The sequence below is a fragment of the Trematomus bernacchii genome, unplaced genomic scaffold (assembly GCF_902827165.1).
Source record: "Trematomus bernacchii unplaced genomic scaffold, fTreBer1.1, whole genome shotgun sequence".
In the NCBI taxonomy this organism is placed as follows: domain Eukaryota; kingdom Metazoa; phylum Chordata; class Actinopteri; order Perciformes; family Nototheniidae; genus Trematomus; species Trematomus bernacchii.
In genome coordinates this window covers 2,152,130-2,164,794 of record NW_022987771.1, presented here as the reverse complement: position 1 = coordinate 2,164,794, position 12,665 = coordinate 2,152,130, and the positions used below count along the sequence as shown (strand labels likewise).

General features: G+C 44.2%; 1 protein-coding gene across 2 annotated transcripts in view; it reads left to right on the top strand.

The window, feature by feature from the left end:
- Positions 1-12,665, top strand: part of bin3 (bridging integrator 3) — a 28,210-nt gene that overhangs the window by 13,871 nt on the left and 1,674 nt on the right. The window contains exons 5-9 of one of the 2 annotated variants that reach the window (XR_004557323.1): positions 131-267; positions 4,575-4,615; positions 6,840-7,257; positions 9,032-9,173; positions 10,730-10,864. Coding sequence is in view for 1 of the 2 variants with exons in the window: in XM_034148561.1 (XP_034004452.1) it covers positions 131-267; positions 4,575-4,615; positions 9,032-9,173; positions 10,730-10,864 (455 nt within the window). In the remaining variant the exon portion in view is untranslated. The remainder of the gene's footprint in view (positions 1-130; positions 268-4,574; positions 4,616-6,839; positions 7,258-9,031; positions 9,174-10,729; positions 10,865-12,665) is intronic. The other variant, XM_034148561.1, reaches the window with a different exon arrangement.

Genomic DNA, 12,665 nt, shown 5'->3' with positions numbered 1-12,665 from the left:
TACATTTTGATGTGTAGACAAGGACATCTTCAGTAACCATTTTATATTGGCTGATGTCTACAAGATTGTCTTTTCAATAAGTTATTTAACTCTTGTTTTAACATCTGCTTTTTGTTTCTGTGTGTGCCAGCCATGTCCAAAGCAGCAGTGAAGATCTCTGGGGATCTGCTGAGCAACCCGCTGTGTGAGCAGGACCAGGCCTTCCTGGACTCCATGACTGCTTTAGACACAGCCATGAAGAGGATGGACTCCTTCAACCAGGAGAAGGTCAGACTCGCATTCTTTCACACATTTTTAAAACTATTTTATTTGACTTTAATTGCTGTCTCTCTCGGCTTTGTTTCCTTGGCAATCGCCATTGGCACGGACACCGTTAGATTAGTATCGGGGGAAATGTCCTTCCTCAGACATACAAAGTAGGAAACTAGACCATTTTTTTTGTTGTTGGAAATGCGTGTTTCCATATTTGTCAATATTGTGAAGCCTGTGGACTAAAAACGATCCGTATGTCTTTCCTTCTGCTGCTTTTGAAAAGCATCTGTGGCATTATCCTCTATAAGCTCAGGCTACTGGTTATCAGCTGTGGAGATTGATGCATGTGTGACTCACTGGTGTCTAAAATAACTCATACAATGGAAAGGCCCTTTCTCAAAAGGAAAAAAAATGTATGTCCTACCACCAATTATATTGAAGTATCTTTGTTCACAGCTTTCATAGTGAGCAAGTCTGTTGTACTGCTAGCTAACTTAACATATTTGACTTCAGTTCAACCCTTTGTCACATCAAACCTCATATAGTTCTGAAAAGTTACCGCAAAAATGTGATTGCTTCCTGTGTAACAACTTCTTTTGGCTTGATTTTATAATACATACAGACACCTTACCTGGCTTACATTTTGATTAGAATAAAGAACATCCAAGTAATCACCAAAGTGTCTGATTATACTTACAGACGGACACACAATCCAACAGGAAGACCCAGCCTGATATTGCCATATCAAATGCAAACACACAGCTAGTACGGCTACAGTATAGTCCTATCACTTCCTATGTTGTATTTTGATATTTAGAGTGTTGAATTGTTTTCCTGTAATATGTGTGTTTTGCACTCTTGTATATTTTTGTCCTAAGGGGAAACCATAGATAGGCAGACATTTGTTTCCAGAACTGCTGCACTTTGTGAAGATCTCTTCTTTGGCTGTCAGATTATTTGTCGGATGCACTTCAGGTTTCTGATTAGAATCATGGCCACAGGTAGTTATAATGTGAATCATAGTAGCACTGCATGTGTGCATGCTCCAGGCATTACACTGTGAAGGGTAGACTTTCAAGAGGAAAAAATACAGAAGATCACATTAAGGCATATACCGATTGACTTTTTCCCATCTGTGTTTTCTTGACTCATTGCCCTGCTGTTAGGTGTTCTAGGCTTTTTTACATTTGTTGCCTGCAAACTATTTTCCCTTCTTTTCACATTCACTTGTGAACCACAATATGTTCATAAACATACAATGATCCAACAAGAGGGAGACATTAATACCTGCCTAAAGAAGTATCATTGTGTTTATTCCGTGATACAATTGTAATGTAGTATCTCTGGAAATGTGGATTTGTACAAATTGGTTTATATTTTCTGCGTAACCTTGTGACCTACACTCAATTTCTAAATAAAATCAAACCTTAACCTATTCTCAAGAAATGTGAGGGAAACTATGTCCATGATGCAATTCAAACTTTCATCGAAATGTCTTCAAGTTAAAACTAATTAATTAAAGTTCATTGAAAACTTGATTATTATTTTACAGCTGATGATCTTGATGTTACGGAAGTAAACAAAGGAGTCCAATAAAGGCGTTTTAGACACACTGCTGTTGTGTCTAAAATATTCTATATAAATAAACGTACATTAACCTTTAACATATAAGGTTGATTAGGGCAAGGATGCCGTTTCCTTTTTGGTTCTTCTATTCATTCTTCAGCTGTAAAATTCCAGACTTTCAGACGGGCTTAACTCACACCTCATCAAATTTGACCAGAGCCATTTTGAGTGACTAGACAAAGTAGATTGTGGGTTGGACTGAGTGTGTGGGTTTGTGACCCGTGGTGTGTGTGTGTGTGTGTGTGTGTGTGTGTGTGTGTTCCAGGACTTGGCTTGGTCGAGTGCCTAGGAGAGCGCTCCTGCCAGTTTGAGTGTTTTCAGAACAGAGTAACTTTAACATTCTTCAGATTTTTTTACCATATCAAATTTGCCTTTTGAATTTGGAACTGAGGCATAAGTATTACACCAAAACTGCCTTGCACACTTGTCTTTTGGATTGTGTCAATGAGTACTCAAAATTCACCTTTTTTCCGCAACATTTAAAGATCAAACTTTGAAGATATTCCAGCACCAAATGCTCCCTGCTTAGTTTTACTTTCTGGCCAAACGGTAACCTTTATCTTTGCTATTTCTCCTCAGTTCCCTCATCATGTCTCTTAGTCATCTCTTATTTAAATGTGATTTCATATTTTCATATTCCAACCAGTCTCTTGTAGCAGAAGGAACAGCGTGTCTTTATAGCACTTAGTTCTGTCTCCATGTTGTGTCTTTTTCCTGTTAGTTTCTGACTGGGACATGTTTGACATTGATTCAGTGAGGCACTCTGATCCCAGCTCAGTCTTTCTCTTGTGGAGGACAACAGTCACCGACTATATTGACGTGGTTGTATGTTTTTTTTAACACACTTTCATCTGGAGTGGATTCTGACAGCTAGGTCACACCTGATTTTCTTTTCAGTTCCTTCAGTCTTACTAAATAAAAATCCTCGCCTTAACACAATGTTCAGTTCCAGGTTTGGGCTGGGCTGTGTGGCTGAGAGTGAGCTAAAGGCAAAATAGTGATTTGTGAGCACTTTTTGGTCAGCCTGCGATGTGGAATATCACCCCAGGTTTGCTAGGTGTTTAGAATCCTGCACAGCACACTGGAACACAACTCCATCTTCCCCTTCAAGCTGACTGTTGATTCTGACGGCACCGACAGCAAACACTGTTGCTCCTGCAAAAACAGACACAAAAGCATCCACCCTTTGCTCTTCTCCGCGCTGAGACGAGATGTTCTGCCCGCGGGGCGCGCAAGTGAGAGAGCCAGCAGATAAAACGTGCAGCGATAATGAAGGCAGCAGTGGCCCAGGTCTGTGTGTTTATTTCTGGGGCTGAGGAGGGCGCTCGGCCCCCCCGGCACACTGCTGCCGAAGCTGAGCCCCGGTGAAGATGGCGGCAGCGCGGTAGAGGATGCTCCGTTTGGAGGGATATTGATTTCCTCTGCGATCTGTGTGTATTTTTGGGAGGCCTGTGTGCCGGGATGGCCTCTGCCCCGTGACTCACTGATGGAGACTACTGCTGGAGCGTCAGCCTCGGGCTCTGCAGGGCCTCCAAGGAATAGCTCCATCCCCCCCCCCCCTCTCTGTGGGAAGGGGCAGAGGTTAGAGGGCACCAGCATGCTTAAGCAAATCTGCCGCTGTTGTTCTCCCTCCTCGCTGCATGCTCTCACCTTAGAAGCAACGGCACAGCTCGAGTCAGAGAAGGGGGGGGGGGTGCTGGTGTGAATATGTAAAACAAAGAAAATGTGAATTCCCTTGTACTGATTTGTTATTGGTTCTCTGTTTTCCCTCAAACCACAATCAACCATTTTGTACTGGGAAATGTGTGAAGCGCTGAGTATTGCTGTATGTTCTCGGAGATGGTCAGGGCATTTTTGCCGAGCACAGCTGCGATCTCGCTTTTTTTTCGTTGCCGTGTGATTGACTATCATTCGAATCACGAGTGAACATATGATTAGTGGAGCTGCTCACTGTTCTCATGCAGCTGTCACTTCACATATCTCTGTTTTAAATTCTCCTTCACTGCATTTACTCTTCACTCTCACCCTAACTTTCTGTCATGCTCGGAGATTTAACAGTAACAGTTGTTTTTGAATCTGCAATGTAAATGACGCTGGAAACTTTATTAATTGTGCGCCAACTTCTGTCGATGAGACTCGGGGCTGGAGGCCTCGAGATGAGATGTTCGTTTACTTCCATTTAACACCCCCCTTCCCCTCCCTCCCTCCCTCCCCTGTCGGTTCTGGTAACCAGAAGGAGAATGCAGGAAAAATATAAACTGTTATTGTTAAAATGTTTGTTTGCAAAGAACTTTCATCTTGTAAGGCAGCCCACCCCTCCACAGGATTTGAAATCAGTTGGGCTTTGCTTTCATGTCCGTCCCCTGACAGTTCCATCCTTTTGTATCGCGAGCTCAATGAATATTCAAGGGTTCCTCCTCGGGGCTTGTGTACAATAAAAGAGTCAACGTCACGAAAGTTTCTTTGCAAGACCCCCCCCGACTCCCCGTGTTATTTTTTCTTGTGTGCTCTGTTTGGAAATACACACACAATTGTTAATGTTTGTTCAGTGCTATCACTTTGCAGCTAATGAGCGAGAGATGAAGACGCTATTTTGATGTAACTCAATTTGACAATGAATAACAATTTGTAATGTTTCTTCCCTTTTTATATAGAAGTGCTATTTCTTATTTGAACAATTGTTGTTTTCATTACAGGTCAACCAGATCCAGAAGACTGTTATCGACCCTCTGAAAAAGTAAGTGTGCATCTGGATTTCTCTCACTCTAGAATTTATTTTTGTTACTGCCAAAGTGAAACGGCTGCCTTTTTTAAATGTGTCTTTACCAGCCTAGGGTCAGAAAGTTGTTTCTGATAAGTTTCTAAGTTATTTGTTTGAAGCAGGTTAGTGGAGTTTTGTTAACATAGGGCCATACAGAGGCAATAGGTGCATTATAAAATCATAGGAAGGTGAAAAAAAGTCTTTTAGTTCACTTTTTGTGGCTCAATGTTCCAGATGTTGTTATGAATGACAGACTGGGCAGATCACGTCCAGTGCCTTGTAACATTTTTATAATTTGACCGGGATCTGTTCTTCACACTGGTAGTGCTGGACCACAGCTAAGCCTCAAGACTGTAAAACTGAGCTAGGGTCTAGTACTGCTGCTGTGGTTGTAGTGCGTCTGGAAGAAAGTTTATTTGGTTCCTAATACTCGCCCCCATTTGAGCAGGCGGTGAGTGCTATTCCATTCCTAAAGCTGCACTTTTTCAAACACACACACACATACTGTACACGCACATGCAAAGCAGAGGTACAGGAGGGAGTGGCTGGACTCTCCCACCCTTCTTCCGGAGCTCTTGTTAAGGATTTGCTTCCTCCTCTTGGCTCCTCCCCGAAGATAATTCATATGCTGTGTAGAGGAGCGTGTGCACATGTTTTTATTGCAAGTTTATGTTGAACCCCAGAAGCTTGTTAGTTCATTTCTTTTTTTAAATAAGCAGTGTGAAGAGATTCCTGTGTAAAACATGAATAGGTCAGGTTAGTGTGTGTGTGTGTGTGTGTGTGTTGAGCCCCTTCTTCCTCCTTGTGTGCTCTGGTGGCGGAGCAATGACAGGATGGAATGGTTCTAATTTCCTCTTCCTGGTGGGCGGCAGGCGGACGTGTGGGCGGGCTCATAATATGGCAAAGGGCCCAGCTTCCTGGGCCCAGAGCCGTGGATTGGTTGAGGAGGAGAACTGTCTCAGGACTCTCTCACACTAACATACACACACATGCATACACAAACATCAACCCCAGCCCAGATTTAGAGGGAGTGCTGTGTCATAAATACAGTATTTTAGACCATAAACTTAGTCATTGGCATGATTCTGAAATAGAGCAGAGGAAATAGTTTTGAAGCCAAGCTAAACTGGCCTCATTATTTACCCCCCCCCCCCCTCCCTCTTAAAAACACAGCACTATTGGTTATTAGTTTTATTAGTAAGTGTCTTTCTAAAAGAACTGAGACACAAAAGCTGCTATACTTTAAAGCTTCCATTAAGATTCCATTAGTCCGTCACTAATGAACATTTCTTCATTGTTTGCTACATACTCTATTGGTGATCTCGTGTCATCATAAAAACAATTAGAGAAGAGTTGAAAAGGAGAATTTTAATGGAAGACCTTGAATAGGTTGAGTGTGTGTGTAAGTATGCAAGTCGGGTACGTGCTCGTGTCCAGGTGTTGCTGCTACTTAAGATTTTGGCATCCTTAATACTTGTGTTAAAATATACAATAAACAAAGTAAGAAGAGGCAGCCCGCCCCCCCCCCCTCCTCCCCCTGTGTCTCTTTTTTTCTCTTTCAAGCCTAGACCTGATTTGTGTCCACTCAGCGGGTCAGAGAGTGACATCATGGTGTTTATGTGAGTGCGTGGGCATTGAGGCATTTGTGTTATCTAGGCCTCCTCACCCTAACCCTTCTGCTCCCATGCTCTTTTGGGTGAGACAGAAGTCAAGCCTGTTTAGAGACCTCTGCCCCGGGTTGAGCTATGACTCTCAATCAGGAGCAGGATGTGAGGCCTGCAGCCAACGGGGGAATTAGGCCTTAGTTAAGGGAGGGGGCACTTTTTTTTAAAGAAATGTGCCCAGAATGTTTGCTCTGAGGTTGTCTGTCTGCATTTCCCCGATCTTATCTGGGTGTATCATGTATCCAGGCTGCATACGTTGTCTTTGTTTTGATCAACAAGACGCGAGACATGTCGTGGCAGATCAAACTTTCCTTTTGCAGAGACAAATGAGTTTCTGCTCGTCACAATTATTGTTGTTCCAATGGCCCACTTAACCATTTGCACAACAGGTGGTAGTTATTTTATTTTCACAGCAATCATATTTTAGGAATTCTCTTAAGTCTTAATCTGACTCTGTGACACTTAAGAGATGGTAATTTGTACAAAAACAATTCCCTTTTTCTTATTTTCTGTGGTTTTCTGTGTGTTTTTCGCAGTAGTGAGTTAAGTGAGGGTGATGTCAAAAGGGACAGCCAGCCTCCTAGACCGAGGGAGTCTAGACCAGACTTGGGGTCAGATCGGCCTGGCTGTGGATTGGCAGCTGCTCATAAACATACTCTCTGGTCCAGATGCTATTTCCATCCAGCCTGTTCACCACACCCTGACCTGTCACATGGGCAGTGGTGGGCACTTGGCCCCCGTGCGGCCCTCAACCGGGTGAGACCTCATCCAGACGAGGCGGACCGCAGATTCAGACCTATCCCGCTGACCGGTAGTTGTCCAGCCAAGGCCAGGACATCGAGGGAAATGTCCAGTAGCTATCATTACAAAGTATGTAGGCTGACCTTCAACCAGGGTCACTGCCGCATATTCTCACAGCAGGATCACTGGACACAGAGAGCTCGGGATGTAACGGTGAGACATCAGCATGAAAAGGAAAGGAAAGGGTTAACAAGCAAATTGGCTTTGTGTCTAGCTCTTCCGCCTCCTACTTCAGGAGAGCAGTGGCCCTTAAGTCTCAGTGTGCTGAAACATAGTGGTTGCTGTTAGTGTTGTGAGTGCCACGATGATGTGTCATGAGTAAATGACACCGTGCTGCCAGGTGAACGCGCCGGTGAGAACGTGATCAGCCTTCGTGTCGGTTTGTTGCCGCGTTGTCATCGGCCAATAGTGTTGGAAAGCAGTCATGCCTGGAAGGCAGTTGCATAATCCCTTGGCACTTGAAGTATGTGTACACTGGAGCAGATAGTAGACTTGAGGATCAGCATCCACCCCTGCCATAAACTGGGCCAAAGTGGTATTTTATAAATAGCGGTAGAGCGTGGGCCCCAGGGTTGGGCTGAGCTCCGTGATGTCACTCAAACGCTACAAGACCACTCCTTGCTCCACTTCCTGTAGGAAACAATCCGTGCTTGTCTGCTTCACTTTGCGTCACTTTCTTTACCCCCCCCCCCCCCCTTCACACACACACCCTCTTGCCCTGTGGTAAGGTGCACAAACCAGGATTTCACAATCACATCACAGGTTTTAAGTTATTACCTCATGCGCTGCACAGAGCAGGGCAAGGGTTGGCACGGAGAGAAGCGTAACCCAGGAAGCCCACACATTCTGTGCCTTAATACCGCTATGGGCTCACATTATAAACTAGTGTAGTCCTGTGCCTACACAGTTGATGAAATGCTTTAAATGAGTCATTGAAAAACGCTATATCTCACCCTTCATTACAACTGTTTTGATCACTGACTCACATGTGGCAGGCACCTGTTTGAATAATGTTGTGGCCTGTTTTCTAAAAACACTGTCACTGATTTGTGTCATCTTGTGACTAAGACACCACTGAATGTTTTTCTTAAGTTTTCTTTGCTGCTTTTTTGTTAATGACATCTTGACATTTAATTATACATCATGCGGCTGTCTTATTTCTATCTTATAATTGTATTTGTATGTTTTATTTATTTTAATCTAATGAAAATGATGCATAACTTCTGCAGTTTAAACACATGATGCTGGGCCCTTTTCATAAAGCACATTTTATATCAATCATGCATATATTAGAAGAGACTCCAATACTGTAGTTCAAATGATAGCTATCAATCCTTTCAGCTTCATTTGTATATGTATTAAATATATTGAGTGGAATATTTACTATTCCTGCTTTAAAGCATCCACAAACAGCGCACAAGTCCCAGGATGAAGCACAGACTCCTGTTGCTAAGTTACAGATGAGTGTTTTCCTATTTTTAGGGCTGAACACTAGGATTCTCGTTGCAAGAATATATTTTCATTTGAATTATGATAATTGTCACAAAATGAATTGTTTCATGCCATTTTGAACTACAGTAATTAGATAATAGATTAGAGGAGGTTTAATGCAGAGTTGTCCTCTGGGGTTTCAGAGTACCTCTACAATAAGATGTTGACGAGATGGATTTTATTAATTCATAACGACTTTTATTAAGATAGGATGCCGTGCAGAATGCAAGCCGCCTAATTTCACAAAGCGAATAAAGCTGTTTTAATGATTTTGTTAACTTTGGTTCCTAGAAAATGGTGTATTTTTTACGATTCCACTACTCTGGTGTGAGTGTTTTTTGCTTGCATGCACACACACTGGTGTCTGCATTTAGTTTAGTGGCCCATTGGTGCTGTCAGAGATGTCTAAGGCTGTCTATGTGCTGGTTTGTCACAGGTACAGTGGCGTCTTTCCCAGCCTCAACATGGCAGTGAAGCGCCGGGAACAGGCTCTGCAGGACTACAAACGGCTGCAATCCAAAGTGGAGAAGTATGAAGAGAAGGAGAAAACCGGGCCCGTTATGGTCAAACTACATCAGGTAAAGCTTGCATCGGTCCACCCCCCTGTCTACCTGCAGGGGGGGGGCACGGTTCACCTGCTCTCACCATGCATTGTAAATAGGACACAATAAGTGGAGAAAGACACAAATGCTGACTGGATATGAACAAAAATAGTTGAGCACATGCATACTGTACATGTGCGCTCCTTCACCCACGCAAGCTAGCAGGCTCTCAAGTAGTGCTTTTTCAAAAAGGCACTGCTGCACATCTACAGGCACGTAATTGAGAATCGTAGACGCACACACAAACACACACACACACACCGTGAGGCCACTACACAAGCGCACACATTCACAGATAGCGCTGCAGTGTTGCCTATGCTATTGCCTCGAACACATCCTCACATGGCGAGCCGCCCACACACATTGAGAAAAGCACTGTCAGGGGAACAAAGCCTTGAAGAGGCCCCTACATCCCTGCCCTTTGGATCCCTGCGCACTTAAAGAAATAATCCTGACAAAACACTCGTATGCCATTTCAACCGGCATAGAGAAAACTAACTAATGTGAGCGGATAAACAATATGTTTTTGTTTTAATATAGCAACTCCCCCCTTCCCTTGAATAAAGAAATTCTCACCCTCTCACACATACTCATTGTGCATTCCATAACTCCATGCCTACAGTAGACTACCCACTAATACATTCACACACAGATCCGTGGTGCTGGAGTCCACTCACAGCCAAGTCTGCCCACATTACCCACTCCTCCTCACTGTGGTCGTGATTACAGCCTTTTTTCCCTTTTTTTTTTTTGCACTGCTTCTCCGTGGGAATTAGGCAAATATCTCTCTGAACAATAAGAATGAAACCTAAAGAAGGCTCCAGTGCCAAAAACTTGTTTCTATTCACATGTGTTTGTTTTTCTCAAAATCTGCAACACTTAGCTACAGTTCTTGTGGAAGAATGTGTAAAATGGTGGGTAACATCCAACATAATGGATCCGCGTAGGGATTCATGTTATAGCAGCAACAGAATGACAAAGAAACACAGATATTGAATACACACAGGGATAATAAGAAATACAATAAGAATAAACATATTAAACACAGGCAACAGCATGAATAGAAATCACAAAAATGCATGAGTTCAACTCTGATCAGGTGAATGAAACTCCGATTAGGTGAATGATGTGATATAAAGTTAGAATGGAATTGGGAGGGATGAAACCCTCTGTAATGGTCACACATGCAGAGCACACAGCACACACAGTGAAATGTGTTCTCTGCATTTAACCCATCCTAGTACCAGGAGTCTAGTACTAGGAGCAGTGGGCAGCTATTGCACAGCGCCCGGGGAGCAATGGGAGTGAGGGGGGAAGGGGGGTGTCCGGTGCCTTGCTCAAGGGCACCACGGCAGGGCAGGAGGTGAACTGGGACCTCTCCAAGTAGCAGTCCACACTCCATATTTTAGGTCTGGTCGGGAGGACTTGAACCGGCGACCCTACAGCTCCCAGTCCAAGCCCCTACTGACTCACTGCCCCTGCCGAAGTGATGGTGACTTGTTGTTTTATTTCCTCCCCCCTCCTCACCCCAGGCCAGAGAGGAGCTGCGACCGGTCAGAGAGGACTTCGATGTGAAGAACAAGCAGCTGCTGGACGAGATGCCCAAATTCTACCACAGCCGCATCGACTACTTCCAGCCCAGCTTCGAGGCTCTCATCAGGGCTCAGGTTAGTGGGAGATGCACCAAGAATACACACACCCACAGGGAGCGTTGTTCTAAAGAAGGAAGGGAGTGTACAAACCTGGCAGTCTGTCTGTCTCAGTTCTCTCTTAATGTGATTACCCCCCCCCCCCCCCCCCCCCCCCAAGTGAAGGCCTCATCTGTCTGGAGTCTTCCTCTAACCTGCAGCTTCTCTTAAAGCAGCTGGGCGTCTCAACTTAGCGCCACCATGTCCCCCGTCCCCCGTCCCCCCCCTCCCCCTCCCAGACCTGCCTGGCCATGTCATTTCCTCCTCGGGACAGTCGCTGGCACACTCCTAATTACTTAACCAGATTAACGCAGACCCTAATGACAATTATAGAGTTCTATGATGTACTTTGAACTCCAAATGAGCATTCTTTGAAGTTTAAACCCCTACCTTTTTTTTTTTCACCTGCTGCTACATTTTGTATTAGTCACACTTATTTTATTCTACATCTTTATTCTCACGCACATGAATGAGCATTTACACATGTTTACACACACACACAGCCGCACGTGGGTGGGCAGCGGACCTCATCCCGGCTGCATGTGCTCGTCCTCCACTCCCTTCTCTCTCTCTCAGCTCCCAGCGGCAGCAGCAAAAGGCACAAAGGCTGCTTTGTTGTGAGCCTCAGCTTCCCTTCCACCAGTCCTGTCCAGCAACTGTCAGCGGGACACTTGGCCTGACCTGTCCACCTGTACAGATGTTGATGAATTGAGACATTGTCTTGCCTTTTTGTTTTCCTAGTTTTGCATTCTCTGCTGCATGTGTTCATTAAAAAAAAAAAAATCTTTCTTTGTCCTTTTTACAGTCGACTCTCTTTGTTTCCTGAAACAGTGGTCGCACAGTGTTTAAGTACTTACTGGGTAGTATGCAACATACATTATTCATTCCTTTCGTAGGCTAAGAGGTCAGAGTGTAACCTCTCTGTATAAATATTAAGCAGCTGGGACCGTGGTATGTTAAAATGCCCAGACAGAAGTCATGTAATTGAAAGCTTTACCCAAAGACTCCTTTGTGTACCGTAGGTGGCCATAGCTGCGAGACTAATTGTAATAGTAGAGTGTCTTTGCTTCAGAGGGCACTCAGACGCTGATCTGGTGTACATTATCATCTCTGGTCATATGGACATTTCCGATGGCCCTTTCAACAGGCCACTTTTGGAGGAAAAAAAAATATCCGCTTTACCCCCACAAACAGCAGAAACCCAATACTTATGGCCCACTCATGTGGTTTAGGTGGCAAATACTGGTATAAACATAGCAAGGTCTCTCAGTCTGGGCAAAACCAGGACAAGGTGGTTGAGAAACATGACTTTTGTTCTGTTGCTATATAAGAAGCATGACTCTTCATTTTATTTCCAGCTCTCATTGTGTCCTCGGTGATCAGTAAGCATTTTCTCCCACTGCTCTCTTGCTGTCTCGGCCTACAATAAGGCCCATTTCAGAGGGGGTGATGCCCCCTGAAGAGCATGGTATCGTATGCATGGCTGCGTGAACAAATATTGAGGTGTGTGTGTGTGTGTGTGGGTTTCAAGGGGTTGTATTTCCCAGTACTTTCATTCTCTGCCTACTCTTCTGGAGTCTTGTAATGTGATTAAAGTCTATTAATCATCAAAGCAACTCTCGAGGGACCCTGACTCATGAACTAAGGGGAAGAAACAGGGGTGGGAAGTGTCAAGAAAGCTTTCAGTGAACACTCTCTATCTCTTGTTCAGATTGGGAGAGAAAAGCAGGGTCACTACCCACTGAAGTGCTGGGTTTTTGGGGGCTTTGTCGGAGTTGTT